General features: G+C 39.0%; 1 protein-coding gene across 2 annotated transcripts in view; it reads left to right on the top strand.

Annotated features, from left to right (window-relative positions):
* The window catches only part of chtf18 (CTF18, chromosome transmission fidelity factor 18 homolog (S. cerevisiae)), a 55,582-nt gene that overhangs the window by 7,953 nt on the left and 33,364 nt on the right, over positions 1-14,265 (top strand). Inside the window, exons 5-8 of one of the 2 annotated variants that reach the window (XM_061923054.2) lie at positions 5,325-5,417; positions 9,956-10,008; positions 10,077-10,185; positions 10,256-10,483. In XM_061923054.2, the coding sequence (XP_061779038.2) occupies positions 5,325-5,417; positions 9,956-10,008; positions 10,077-10,185; positions 10,256-10,483 (483 nt within the window). Of the gene's footprint in view, positions 1-5,324; positions 5,418-9,955; positions 10,009-10,076; positions 10,186-10,255; positions 10,484-14,265 lie in introns of those variants that run through there. The other variant, XM_072916342.1, reaches the window with a different exon arrangement.

Raw genomic sequence — 14,265 nt, 5'->3', positions numbered from 1 at the left:
GGACATGCTCTCCCTGAGAGAGCATGAGGAGGTTGAGGTGGTGGTGGTGGGGGGGGGTGTATATTGTAGCGTCCCGGAAGAGTTAGTGCTGCAAGGGATTCTGGGTATTTGTTCTGTTGTGTTTATGTTGTGTTACGGTGCGGATGTTCTCCCGAAATGTGTTTGTCATTCTTGTTTGGTGCGGGTTCACAGTGGGGCACATATTTGAAACAGTGTTAAACTTGTTTATACGGCCACCCTCAGTGTGACCTGTATGGCTGTTGACCTTGCATTCACTTGTGTGTGTAAAAAGCCGTAGATATTATGTGACTGGGCCGGCATGCAAAGGCAGTGCCTTTAAGGTTTATTGGCGCTCTGTACTTCTCCCTACGTCCGTGTACACAGCAGCCTTTTAAAAAGTCATACATTTTACTTTTTGAAACCGATACCGATCATTTCCGATATTACATTTTAAAGCATTTATCGGCCGATAATATCGGCAGTCCGATATTATCGGACATCTCTAGAAAAGATGGAAGCAAATAATTAACTATGGAACTACTGAATGATTAGTTTGTAAACCTCTAATAAGAAATTCTAGTTGGCAAAAAGGAACTCAAATAAATAGAAAAATATATAATTTTTATTGAATAAAGAAATCTCTGAAGGCTGCCCCATATAACACGTATGGGAAATGGGAGGACTTTTTTGATTGCCCGTTGCCGTGGGATGCAATATTCAAATTAATCTACAAAACTACTATCGATGTGCAAAATCGTTATTTTCAAATTAAAAAATTATTTATAACTTCTTACCCACGGGAAAAATGTTAAAACTATGGAATATGACAGAGTCAGATGATTGCCGATTTTGTTGTCAGAAGCCTGATTTAGGGATGTCCCGATCCGATATTTGGATCGGATCGGCTGCCGATATTTGCCAAAAATTACGTATCGGCAAGGCATGGGAAAATGCCGATCCAGATCCAGTTTAAAAAAAAACTCCGGTCCGTGTTTTCCAACGCACCGATTTTAAATAATACATTCCACTTTTCTGCTGCTCCGTAATTTCCGTTCCGCATTTTCCAGCACACCTTCAACACATCCACAATTCTCACGCAGTTGCTTTTAGCTGCTGGCATTACACGACAGGCTCTTCCCACTCTTTCCTGTGTCTCCCTCTCACAGACAGCAGCGCACCTTCTTACACACGTCACATACTGTCACGTCATACGTCACATACTGTCACGTCATACGTCACATACTGTCACGACACGCGTCACATACTGTCACGACACACGTCACATACTGTCACGTCATACGTCACATACTGTCACGACACGCGTCACATACTGTCACGTCATACGTCACATACTGTCACGTCATACGTCACATACGTATACGTCCTCACCAAGCAGAGAGGTAGCAGCATGGCTAACGTTAGCTGTGATGCTAGCGCAGCCGTGCGAGCAACGCTCCCTCTAAGGTGCGCGCCTGTGCAATTGCGCACTGTTTAAGCGTCCTCTGCGCATAGCAAATCTATGCCACGCACAAAATCTAATAAAAAAAATAAGCGCATAACAATTTTCAACACACCGACACGACAGAGAAAACAGTTTTCGTCATCATTGTTCAAATATTGTGACGTCTGTCGAGACGCTTATCTCCATTCGGTGCCACACGTCCACACCATCAAAATGCTGAGGCAAAAATTTCCACATCAACACCGTATAAAAAAATTAGTGATTTTTTTAGTTGTGATTTCCTTCTCTGCATGAAAGTTTAAAAGTAGCATATATTAATGCAGTATGAAGAAGAATGTTTTAATGTAGACATGCAAGCCTTGAAAGACAATTTTGAAAATCAAGACTACATTTCCTGCAAATGGGTGCATTTCTACCCTATATTTTAACTTTAGATTTATTCTCATATCAAACTCTTTTAGTTGTCTTTTTGACACTTACATCCGGCGCCCCCCTCCACACCCTGGATTATAAATAATGTAAATAATTCAATGTGATTATCTTGTGTGATGACTGTATTATGATGATAGTATATATCTGATAGTATATATCTGTATCATGAATCAATTTAAGTGGACCCCGACTTAAACAAGTGTAAAAACTTATTGGGGTGTTACCATTTAGTGGTCAATTGTACGGAATATGTACTTCACTGTGCAACCTACTAATAAAAGTCTCAATCAATCAATCAAAACACATAGAATCATCATACTGCTGTGATTATATGCATCAAGTGTTCATTCAAGGCTAAGGCAAAATATGGAGATATATATCGTGTATCGCAATATGGCCTTAAAATATCGCAATATTAAAAAAAGGCCATATCGCCCAGCCCTAGTTCAATGATGCCATTTCTGTTTGTCATGTATAATTTTGTCTATTTTGTGTTTATCCTTGAATAAACAGGTCAGTTTCTTGTTACCAACCATTGTGTATTATTCAAACTCCCCTAATTCAGCTGGCTAGTTGTTATCAAGAGTACTAAAACCCTTTTCAACATGATTCTGACAACTAAGTAGGCTAAATAACTTTAAACTTTAATACATGCTCGGATAGGCCAGTATCGGTCAGTATCGGTATCGGTCAGTATCGGTATCGGATCGGAAGTGCAAAAACAATATCGGTATCGGATCGGAAGTGCAAAAACCTGGATCGGGACATCCCTAGCCTGAATCTACCCTACATTTGTTTTGGTATTGTCATATTCCTTGTGTCATATTGTGTCTTCCTTTTGGGTGGAAGTTGAAAAAATATGTTTAAGGATTGGTTTGTTTATGAAGCTTGATGTGGTTTCTGTTATTTTAGGACAGTTCATTGACAGTCATGATTTAGTCAATTTAATCATAGTACTTGGTAATAAAAGGTTTATTTTTAAGGCCAAAAACAGATATTCACTTAGTATTACTTTCTTTAAAACATTTATTCAGTATTTTTTAACTTTAGAAAGTTATATACCGTATTTTTCGGACTATAAGTCGCAGTTTTTTTCATAGTTTGGCCGGGCTCCAGTGTGACATATATATGTTTTTTTCCTTCTTTATTATGCATTTTAGGCAGGTGTGACTTATACCGTATTTTCCGCACCATAAGCCGCCCTGGGTTATAAGCCGCGCCTTCAATGAACGGCATATTTCAAAACTTTGTCCACCTATAAGCCGCCCCGTGTTATAAGCCGCATCTAACTGCGCTAAAGGAATGGCAAAAAAAACAGTCAGATAGGTCAGTCAAACTTTAATAATATATTAAAAACCAGCGTGATGTGGGCGCGCATGGAGTCGTATATCAACATGGACGGAGCTGCGTGAAAAAAGCCACCCGGCCTCTTCGCGTAAACTTACCTTAACCACTCGCTCATCTTTTCTTCATCCATCCATCCCTTCGAGTTAGCTTTTATGATGACGCCGGCTGGAAAGGTCTCTTTTGGCAAGGTCTTCCTTTTGAATATCACCATGGGTGGAAGTTTCTGGCCATTAGCATGGCAAGCTAGAACCACAGTGAAGGATGACTTCTCATTCCCTGTGGTGCGAATATTCACCGTACGTGCTCCCGTTGTATCCACAGTGCGGTTCACAGGAATATCAAAAGTCAGTGGAACCTCGTCCATGTTGATAATGTTCTCTGGCCGGATCTTTTTTTCAGCTATCTTGTTTTTACAATATGCACGGAAAGTAGCCAGCTTTTCTTGAAAGTCTTTAGGCAGTTGCTGTGAAATAGTAGTCCGTGTGCGGATGGAGAGATTGCGTCTTTTCATGAACCGGAAACCTGTCGCTTAGTAGGAGCCATTTTGTGGTCTTTACAGATGTAAACACACAAAGGAAATGAAACGTAATATCCGCGCGCTTCTTCTTCTTCTACGCGGGCGGGTGGTTGCTTACAGTAGAAGAAGAAGCGCTTCCTGTTCTATGGGGGCGGGTGCTTACCTTGGCGGTTGCTTGCGTAGAAGAAGAAGCACTTCCTCTTCTACGGGGAAAAAAGATGGCGGCTGTTTACCGTAGTTGCGAGACCGAAACTTTATGAAAATGAATCTTAATATTAATCCATATATAAAGCGCACCGGGTTATAAGCCGCACTGTCAGCTTTTGAGTAAATTTGTGGTTTTTAGGTGCGGCTAATAGTGCGGAAAATACGGTACTCCGAAAAATACGGTAGTTGAAACCGATAAAGATGCCAAAAAACATTAAAAAAGATGGGAAGTCCTCAAATGCTAATTTTGAAAATGTAATTTTGTTTATAGATTACCGGTATATGCAATCTGTTGTTGAGTTACCTAATTTTGAGTGTACATAAATGAAGGTGTGTGTTGCTGAGTCCGACCTGGACATCGTCTGGACTGGACCTGGTTTGAAGAAACCTTTAAACAATCTAATTTCATTGACAACCTGGTCTGGTGAAGATAAGGTCCTTTTTAAAAAATTAAAATAAGAGAAATAAATAAAAAACATTTTCTTGAATAAAAAAAAAAAAAAAAAAGGAAAACAGTTACATAAAAACTAGTAATGAATGAAAATGAGTAAAATGAAGTGTTAAAGGTTAGTACTATTAGTGGAGCACAATCATGTGTGCTTACGGACTGTATCCCTTGCAGACTGTATTGATATATATTGATATATAATGTAGGAACCACAATATTAATAACAGAAAGAAACAACCCTTTTGTGTGAATGAGGGAGGTTTTTTGGGTTGGTGCACTAATTGTAAGTGTATCTTGTGTTTGTTATGTTGATTTAATAAAAACAAAAACATAGCATTGAGAACTGAGGAAAAACGCCACCTTTGAGGCGTCCACACTGGAGAATAACTCGAATTGACGCAATCTAAAAAAATTGTATGAAACATATTTTAAAATATGTGTAAAAGTCGAATAAAAATACATTAATAAATGTATAAAAACATAACATAACAAAAAACAAACAAAAAAAACTGATTTTCTGAAGTTTAAGTGTGCATTTCTGTAATAGTTAAATGTTTTATTATTTGATATATTATTTTTATTATCGTAATTATGGTCTATTTGCAATGTTTCTGTCGTTGCATCATGCTGTATGCTTGTTTTGATTGTACTATTTGTATTTTAACCATGTGAAGCACTTAGTGAGCCCTCCCTGTGGGTAATGCTATATTATTCCATCCATTTTCGACTGCTTGTCCCTTAATTAATTGACTTATTTACCGTACTTGGAAACAGGTCGGTAGTTATTAAAAAAGTTTGGGTCCAAACCACTCGTCTTCAGAAGGGGCCTCACCACTGCCGTTTTAAAGTGATATACTAAATTGATGTATTTTAATATTGCATGAACCTGTGTCACCACTTTATCTCTCCAGGTGGCAGAGGGCAGAATGTTACCCGACTCCCAGGGTTCCTTGGGGCTTCTGGCTGTGCCGATAGGTGTGCTGAGAGAGCAGGAGGCAGAGCGGGTGATGATGCATAACCATAACTCTATCACTGTAAGGCAGGGGTGTCCAAGGTGCGGACATATCTTGTTTTCTTATTGGCCGGCGACACATCCTTCCGACAAAATAAACACATCCCAAATGAAAACATTACCCAGAAAAAGCAGAAAAAAATGGAACCAGTCCAAATTCTGCTCAAAATAGTACCTGAAAAACCAAAATGGCCAACAACTTCTTCATCTTACTGTATGATGATGATGATGATAACCATGTGTATTAATTTATTGCACAATATACGTTTTTCGAGGGGTTCTTAACCTTTTTGCCCTCGGTGCCTAACTTTTCCGCCCAATTATTAACAGTGAATTGATAATCCTACTCTTGGTTTTAAACATATTCAAAAATGACATCTAACCTGTTTACAACCATGTCAAATGATATGAAAGCATGTGTTCATCGCAAAGATGATTATTTATTTAACACATAAACCTTCGGCTTAGGTCAGGTTGATTAGAAAAATAAGTAATAGCCAATTATAAAATAATTAAAAAATACATTTACATACAATTTTGTTATGCTAAAATAAACTAAATTAATAATGCAAATAAAAAAACAGCTTCACCTCTATATGTCAGGTTCAAACACTGATGACATCTATTAAACAAGACAAAGAAGCAAGGAATTAAATAGAGACAGAATTAAATTTGGCTCAATTGAGGAGAGCGCGTCTGGGCTGTACTCTTCAAATCAAATCAAATCAACTTTATTTATAAAGCACATTTAAAATTGACCACAGGGGTAGCCAAAGTGCTGTACAATGGACAGGTTAAAAGATAAAACGAGTACCGAGCAAACACAACACAACACAAACAGAACACGATAAAAAATAAATAAATAAAATAGAATAAATAAAAACAGGTTCACAGCAGGTGTATTATGGGGCGCCATTGCAGGATGGATATCACTCAGTGTTAAAAGCCATGGAATAAAAGTATGTTTTTAAGAGAGATTTAAAAACAGGAAGAGAGGAGGCTTGTCTAACACTCAGGGGTAGGTCGTTCCAGAGCTTGGGAGCAGCAACGGCGAAAGCTCTGTCACCTCTAAGCTTCAGCCTTGTGTCAGGGACCGTCAGTAGCAGCTGATCGGCTGATCTTAAGGATCGGGTGGGGCAGTAAGGCTGAAGGAGGTCTGAGAGATAGGTTGGCGCGAGGTTGTTTAGACATTTAAAAACAAATAAAAGGAGTTTAAAATGTATTCGATAACGCACAGGGAGCCAGTGAAGGGACGCTAAAACTCTTGTACAGTCTCCATCACGCTCTGGCGAAAGATTGTACGCCTCCTCTTTTATTTGGACTTTCCCTGATTACATGGCAACAGCTGTTTCTAAGGGACGGGGGTTGTAAACAGGTGCTGCCTTTGGCCACAAAACAGTTAAAAGAAAAGGTCGTAAAACAGTTCACACTGGAGGGAAGTCTGGTCCTGCTTCCTCTCTGCTTTTGTAGTTCTTGGGTCAAGACAATATCTCTCTGTTGATTACAATACATGGAAGAAACAGAACACCTTCATGTTGCTTCCCATCCTACACGGTGGAGTTTTACAAGCCTTTTGCTTGGTAGGATCAAAGACAGCTTTTGTCTGCTCGCCGGGAACTCATGGAAACACAAAGTTTTGTGATAACTTAGATACAATTATTCTGACACTATAGTCATAATTTTTGCGCTTAAACGTTTTTATAACTTTAGCTCCAGACTTCTTCTGTTTATTTGATGTGGTCATTAGTGACACAAGTGGTGAGAAAGTGTATTACAACTGAGTACCACAGCTGAGAATTATTATTATTATTTTTTTAAACATTTGTTTTACATTTTTGATCTACAGTACAGGCCAAAAGTTTGGACACACCTTCTCATTCAATGTGTTTTCTTTATTTTCATGACTATTTACATTGTAGATTGTCACATCAAAACTATGAATAAACACATGTGGAGTTATGTACTTAACAAAAAAAGTGAAAACATGTTTTATATTCTAGTTTCTTCAAAATAGCCACCCTTTGCCCTGATTACTGCTTTGCACACTCTTGGCATTCTCTCCATGAGTTTAAAGAGGTAGTCACCTGAAAGGGTTTTCACTTCACAGGTGTCATCGTTTTGATGTGACAATCTACAACCCCGAATGGGACAAACGGTACAAAGTAAATAGTCATGAAAATAAAGAAAAGGCATTGAAATGAGAAGGTGTGTCCAAACTTTTGGCCTGTACTGTATACAGTCCAAAAATACAAATAAGTACATGTCAAATGTTCTCCCCCCAAACAAGTAAACCACAACAATTATACATAAAACAAAATGAAAATAATAAAGTAGGAAAAAAAAGTACATGTAAATATTGACATGAAGCCACAGACCGCTGCACTCCTGAATGTCCCCAACACGGTGCAGCAATACACAAAAGCAGACAAAAGGCTCTTCAATGACTTTTCAATCGGGGTTCAATTTGAGGACAGTCTCTTTTACATTTTCCAGGAAACCACTCTATACTTCCTGAAACTTGGCCGATTGTTCATAAAACAAGTGAAATGTCTGAAGATGGGATGTTAGTAATTATACTTAAACATATACTTATACATACTTATATACCGTATTTTTCGGAGTATAAGTCGCACCGGCGGAAAATGCATAATAAAGAAGGGAAAAAACATATATAATTTATAAATGTCGCTTATACTGTATGAAACTACAAAATAACAAACACGGAGGCTCCAGTTTACACGAGGACCACTTTATTTACATTCTTTCAAAAACCTCCGCAACGTGACATCACTTCCGCTCTTAGCGCCTTCAAAATAAGAGCTCAAGGCATATACTGTATAACAGCGCATAACAGGAACTTAACATCACAAAGAGGAAAGCCCATAAAAATAGGTTACAAAAGTTATTTAATAAGAAGCCAAAAAGTGCAAAAACAATAATGTTCGTGTTGGAGGAGTTGTGAATTAGGTACACCTGCAGTCTGCAGGTGTATCTAATGTTGTGTCCCTGCAGTCATTCACAACTCCTCCAACACCAACATTATTGTTTTTGCACTTTTTGGCTTCTTATGAAATAATTTTTTAAAATAGATTCAATCTTGCACGTGGAAAGTTTAAGTGTGGGCTTTAGTTGATATAACAATTCTACGGCGGGGGTGCAGGAGGCGAGCCTCAGCCAGTGCGTCTTTTGCAGCCGTTTTATGATCACTCAGCATAAGAAATACTTTACACACATACAGTTGTTGACAAAATACACTGTACATTATATACCTCAGCTAACTAAACTATGGAAATGTATAATATAATTCATATAGCAATACAGTCTCACTGCACAGCAGGCCAGCAGTTAGCCGAGTCATTGCGCAATCCATGTTGAGGCACTGAGTGACGTGCCTCAACTGGCTGCTGTTCACTGCACCGTCCGTCTCTTCTCGGTATTTGAACGGCAAATGTGTAAATTCAGCGATTTTGAATAAAAATAATCTAAAACTGGTGAAGTTAAATGGAAAATAACTTTATAGTATAATCACTGGATACATATAACAATTTGATTTTTTTTTTTTTTTTTTACATTTTTTTTCTTTCCATGATGGCAGGTGAGGCCCCGCCTCACCTGCCTCTAGTGACTGCACGTCACTGGTCTAGTCTCTTACGTCAATGAGATAAATAATTTGATAATTTACGCTAATGTGTTAATCATTTCACACATAAGTCGCTCCTGAGTATAAGTCGCACCCCCGGCCAAACTATGAAAAAAACTGCGACTTATAGTCCGAAAAATACGGTGTGTGTGTGTGTATATATATATATATATATATATATATATATATATATATATCGATTTATATATATATATATATATATATATATATATATATATATATATATAACCATAAAATAATTTGTATAATTATATATATATATATATATACTGTATATGTGTATATATATATATATATATATATATATATATATATATATATATATATATATATATATATATATAACACATAGTTTAGCATACATTGATTGACTTACATCGTATTGGTTTTATTATCTTTAAAACCCCTTAAGGCCCAAGCTGTTTGTTTACATGCTTTTTTTATTTCTCTTTGCTATTTGGGCTTATTGGACCCTAATTAGAATAAAAACTAAGAATCATCTTTAGATATGATGTACTTAGTCCATAAGTACACAAACGTGTACTTCATGTTTAGTGACATGCTAATTCTTATTTTTACACCTTTTTCTTTCTCCAAATTCCATTGTATGTTATACTCTTCTGACACCACCAGATGGCAGTATAAGTGTCCACATAAGTGGCCATAAGACCCCAATTCAGTAGTGTACACAATTTTGGAAATAAGAGCTAAAAGGTGCTGTCCACGCATGTGGCCACTAAGCCTTTAGAGGTAAAATGTGACCTTTAGTTTTCCTGTCTGTGGCCCATGCTGGAAAAAGTTTGGACACCCCTGCTATAAGGTTCCCATGTATGAAAGTGGACTGACGCTTGTGTTCCTTCATAACGCAGCGCCACCTGGAGGTAGTAGAGGAGTCTCAGCGCCTCACAGAGGTTTTAGCTAGGTACTTCTTATTTTCTCTCACACAAGCCTTACTGGGGTTTTTTTAATGCCGCTTTTGCATTCTTCCAGCAGTGTCAATGATGTGGAGGATGAAGAGGAGGATGCAGAAGGTCGAAGCTGCCGCCTCTGGGTTGACCGCTTTTCTCCCCGGCACTACACCGAGCTGCTCAGCGACGATGTACGACGTCCACGTTAGTTTCTCATCCCTCACACGCCGCCTTTCGTGAGCAATTGTTCTTCTTGTGCAGTTTACCAACCGCTGTCTGCTCAAGTGGCTGAAGCTGTGGGACACAGTCGTCTTCGGGAGAGAGAGGAAGGCCCGCCCCGTGCGGCCCGACAGACAAGCGCCCGTCCAGACCTCTTTCAAACCTAATCAGGCCAATCAAGCCAACCCCAATCGCTTCAAGACCAAGATGGAGATGACTGAGGAGGTCCTGGAGGCTGAGTTGGACCAGTACAAACGACCCAAATTTAAGGTAATTATCTGTGTTGGCCCTGTGATGAGGTGGCGACTTGTCCAGGGTGTACCCCGCCTTCCGCCCGAATGCAGCTGAGATAGGCTCCGGCACCCCCGCGACCCCAAAAAGGGACAAGTGGTAGAAATGGATGCTGCATTTCAAATTTCACTGTGTCAATTTTTTGATTACCGTATTTTTTGGACCATAGGGCGCACTGCCGATGAGCGGGTCTAGTCAGGTCTATTTTCATACAAAAGGCACACCGGATTATAATGAGTCATATTATTATTATTAGAGATGTCCGATAATATCGGCCGATAAATGCTTTAAAATGTAATATTGGAAATGATCGGTATCGGTTTCAAAAAGTAAAATGTATGACTTTTTAAAAGGCCGCTGTGTACACGGACGTAGGGAGAAGTACAGAGCGCCAATAAACCTTAAAGGCACTGCCTTTGCGTGCCGGCCCAAACACATAATACAGGTAAAAGCCAGTAAATTAGAATATTTTGAAAAACTTGATTTATTTCAGTAATTGCATTCAAAAGGTGTAACTTGTACATTATATTTATTCATTGCACACAGACTGATGCATTCAAATGTTTATTTCATTTAATTTTGATGATTTGAAGTGGCAACAAATGAAAATCCAAAATTCCGTGTGTCACAAAATTAGAATATTACTTAAGGCTAATGCAAAAAAGGGATTTTTAGAAATGTTGGCCAACTGAAAAGTATGAAAATGAAAAATATGAGCATGTACAATACTCAATACTTGGTTGGAGCTCCTTTTGCCTCAATTACTGCGTTAATGCGGCGTGGCATGGAGTCGATGAGTTTCTGGCACTGCTCAGGTGTTATGAGAGCCCAGGTTGCTCTGATAGTGGCCTTCAACTCTTCTGCGTTTTTGGGTCTGGCATTCTGCATCTTCCTTTTCACAATACCCCACAGATTTTCTATGGGGCTAAGGTCAGGGGAGTTGGCGGGCCAATTTAGAACAGAAATACCATGGTCCGTAAACCAGGCACGGGTAGATTTTGCGCTGTGTGCAGGCGCCAAGTCCTGTTGGAACTTGAAATCTCCATCTCCATAGAGCAGGTCAGCAGCAGGAAGCATGAAGTGCTCTAAAACTTGCTGGTAGACGGCTGCGTTGACCCTGGATCTCAGGAAACAGAGTGGACCGACACCAGCAGATGACATGGCACCCCAAACCATCACTGATGGTGGAAACTTTACACTAGACTTCAGGCAACGTGGATCCTGTGCCTCTCCTGTCTTCCTCCAGACTCTGGGACCTCGATTTCCAAAGGAAATGCAAAATTTGCATGGTTGGGTGATGGTTTGGGGTGCCATGTCATCTGCTGGTGTCGGTCCACTCTGTTTCCTGAGATCCAGGGTCAACGCAGCCGTCTACCAGCAAGTTTTAGAGCACTTCATGCTTCCTGCTGCTGACCTGCTCTATGGAGATGGAGATTTCAAGTTCCAACAGGACTTGGCGCCTGCACACAGCGCAAAATCTACCCGTGCCTGGTTTACGGACCATGGTATTTCTGTTCTAAATTGGCCCGCCAACTCCCCTGACCTTAGCCCCATAGAAAATCTGTGGGGTATTGTGAAAAGGAAGATGCAGAATGCCAGACCTAAAAACGCAGAAGAGTTGAAGGCCACTATCAGAGCAACCTGGGCTCTCATAACACCTGAGCAGTGCCAGAAACTCATCGACTCCATGCCACGCCGCATTAACGCAGTAATTGAGGCAAAAGGAGCTCCAACCAAGTATTGAGTATTGTACATGCTCATATTTTTCATTTTCATACTTTTCAGTTGGCCAACATTTCTAAAAATCCCTTTTTTGTATTAGCCTTAAGTAATATTCTAATTTTGTGACACACGGAATTTTGGATTTTCATTTGTTGCCACTTCAAATCATCAAAATTAAATGAAATAAACATTTGAATGCATCAGTCTGTGTGCAATGAATAAATATAATGTACAAGTTACACCTTTTGAATGCAATTACTGAAATAAATCAAGTTTTTCAAAATATTCTAATTTACTGGCTTTTACCTGTATATCTACGGCTTTTCACACACAAAAGTGAATGCAATTTATACTTGGTCAACAGCCATACAGGTCACACTGAGGGTGGCCGTTGTTGCGTTTTGGACCAGTTGTTCCTCCCAGGGAATTCAAGTCACAAATCGCTCCCAAGCTCTTTACGACACTTAAAGCTGAGTTGAAAAACCACCAGAGACAGAATAGGTATTTTGTAATATATTGGCAAAGCTTTGCAAATATACTTTCACAGAAACAGCATAGAACATTCGGATCGCCCCGCTAAAATGGTCCGTCTTCCCAACGCCAAAAAAACCCTCTTTTCTTCCCCCTCCCTAGCCATAATACATGCACAACGTCTCCCTAGTCATAATACATTCCAAAGAACTCAAGGTTAACACACACAGTTTACTTGCTAGAGTAAAGAAAGACATTGTAATGGAAAACACCAGCTGTTTTCAAATATGACTATGAAAGAAAATAAGTAACACTAAAATTCGGATATATGTAAATATCTGCCTGCGACACCGTATAAACAAGTTTAACACTGTTACAAATATGTGCCACACTGTGAACCCACACCAAACAAGAATGACAAACACATTTCGGGAGAACATCCGCACCGTAACACAACAGAACAAATACCCAGAACCCCTTGCAGCACTAACTCTTCCGGGACGCTACACTGTACACCCCCCCAACTCAACCCCGCCCACCTCAACCTCCTCATGCATGTCCCAAATTCCAAGCTGCTGTTTTGAGGCATGTTAAAAAAAAGAATGCACTTTGTGACTTCAATAATAAATATGGCAGTGCCATGTTGGCATTTTTTTTTCCATAACTTGAGTTGATTTATTTTGGAAAACCTTGTTACATTGTTTAATGCATCCAGCGGGGCATCACAACAAAATTAGGCATAATAATGTGTTCATTCCACCACTGTATATATCGGTATCGCTTGATATCGGAATCGGTAATTAAGAGTTGGACAATATCGGAATATCGGCAAAAAAGCCATTGTCGGACATCTCTAATTTTGACTTTTAAAGTTTGAAAGGGACAACACCGAATATGGACTCTTCTCTATGTACGTTGTTTTTGTATCACTCATATGCAGTAAATACATGAATACACTGTATACAATACATCATATGCAGTAAATACATGAATACACTGTATGCAATACATCATATGCAGTAAATACATGAATACACTGTATGCAATACATCATATGCAGTAAATACATGAATACACTGTATACCATACATCATATGCAGTAAATACATGAATACACTGTATACCATACATCATATGCAGTAAATACATGAATACACTGTATACAATACATCATATGCAGTAAATACATGAATACACTGTATACAATACATCACATGCAGTAAATACATGAATACACTGTATGCAATACATCAAGCACAATGTATTGATAATGGCAGTCATCGTGAGCATAGTCACAGCCTTAATATACAATAATAAAGTTGATTTGATTTGATTTGATATTCATGTACCGTATTTTCCGCACCATAAGGCGCCCTGGGTTATAAGCCGCGCCTTCAATGAACGGCATATTTCAAAACTTTGTCCACCTATAAGCCGCCCCGTGTTATAAGCCGCATCTAACTGCGCTAAAGGAATGTCAAAAAAACAGTCAGATAGGTCAGTCAAACTTTAATAATATATTAAAAACCAGCGTGATGTGGGCGCGCATGGAGTCGTATATCAACATG

This window comes from Nerophis lumbriciformis, linkage group LG27, assembly GCF_033978685.3.
Source record: "Nerophis lumbriciformis linkage group LG27, RoL_Nlum_v2.1, whole genome shotgun sequence".
Taxonomy (NCBI): domain Eukaryota; kingdom Metazoa; phylum Chordata; class Actinopteri; order Syngnathiformes; family Syngnathidae; genus Nerophis; species Nerophis lumbriciformis.
This window is presented reverse-complemented; position numbering and strand designations above follow the sequence as displayed.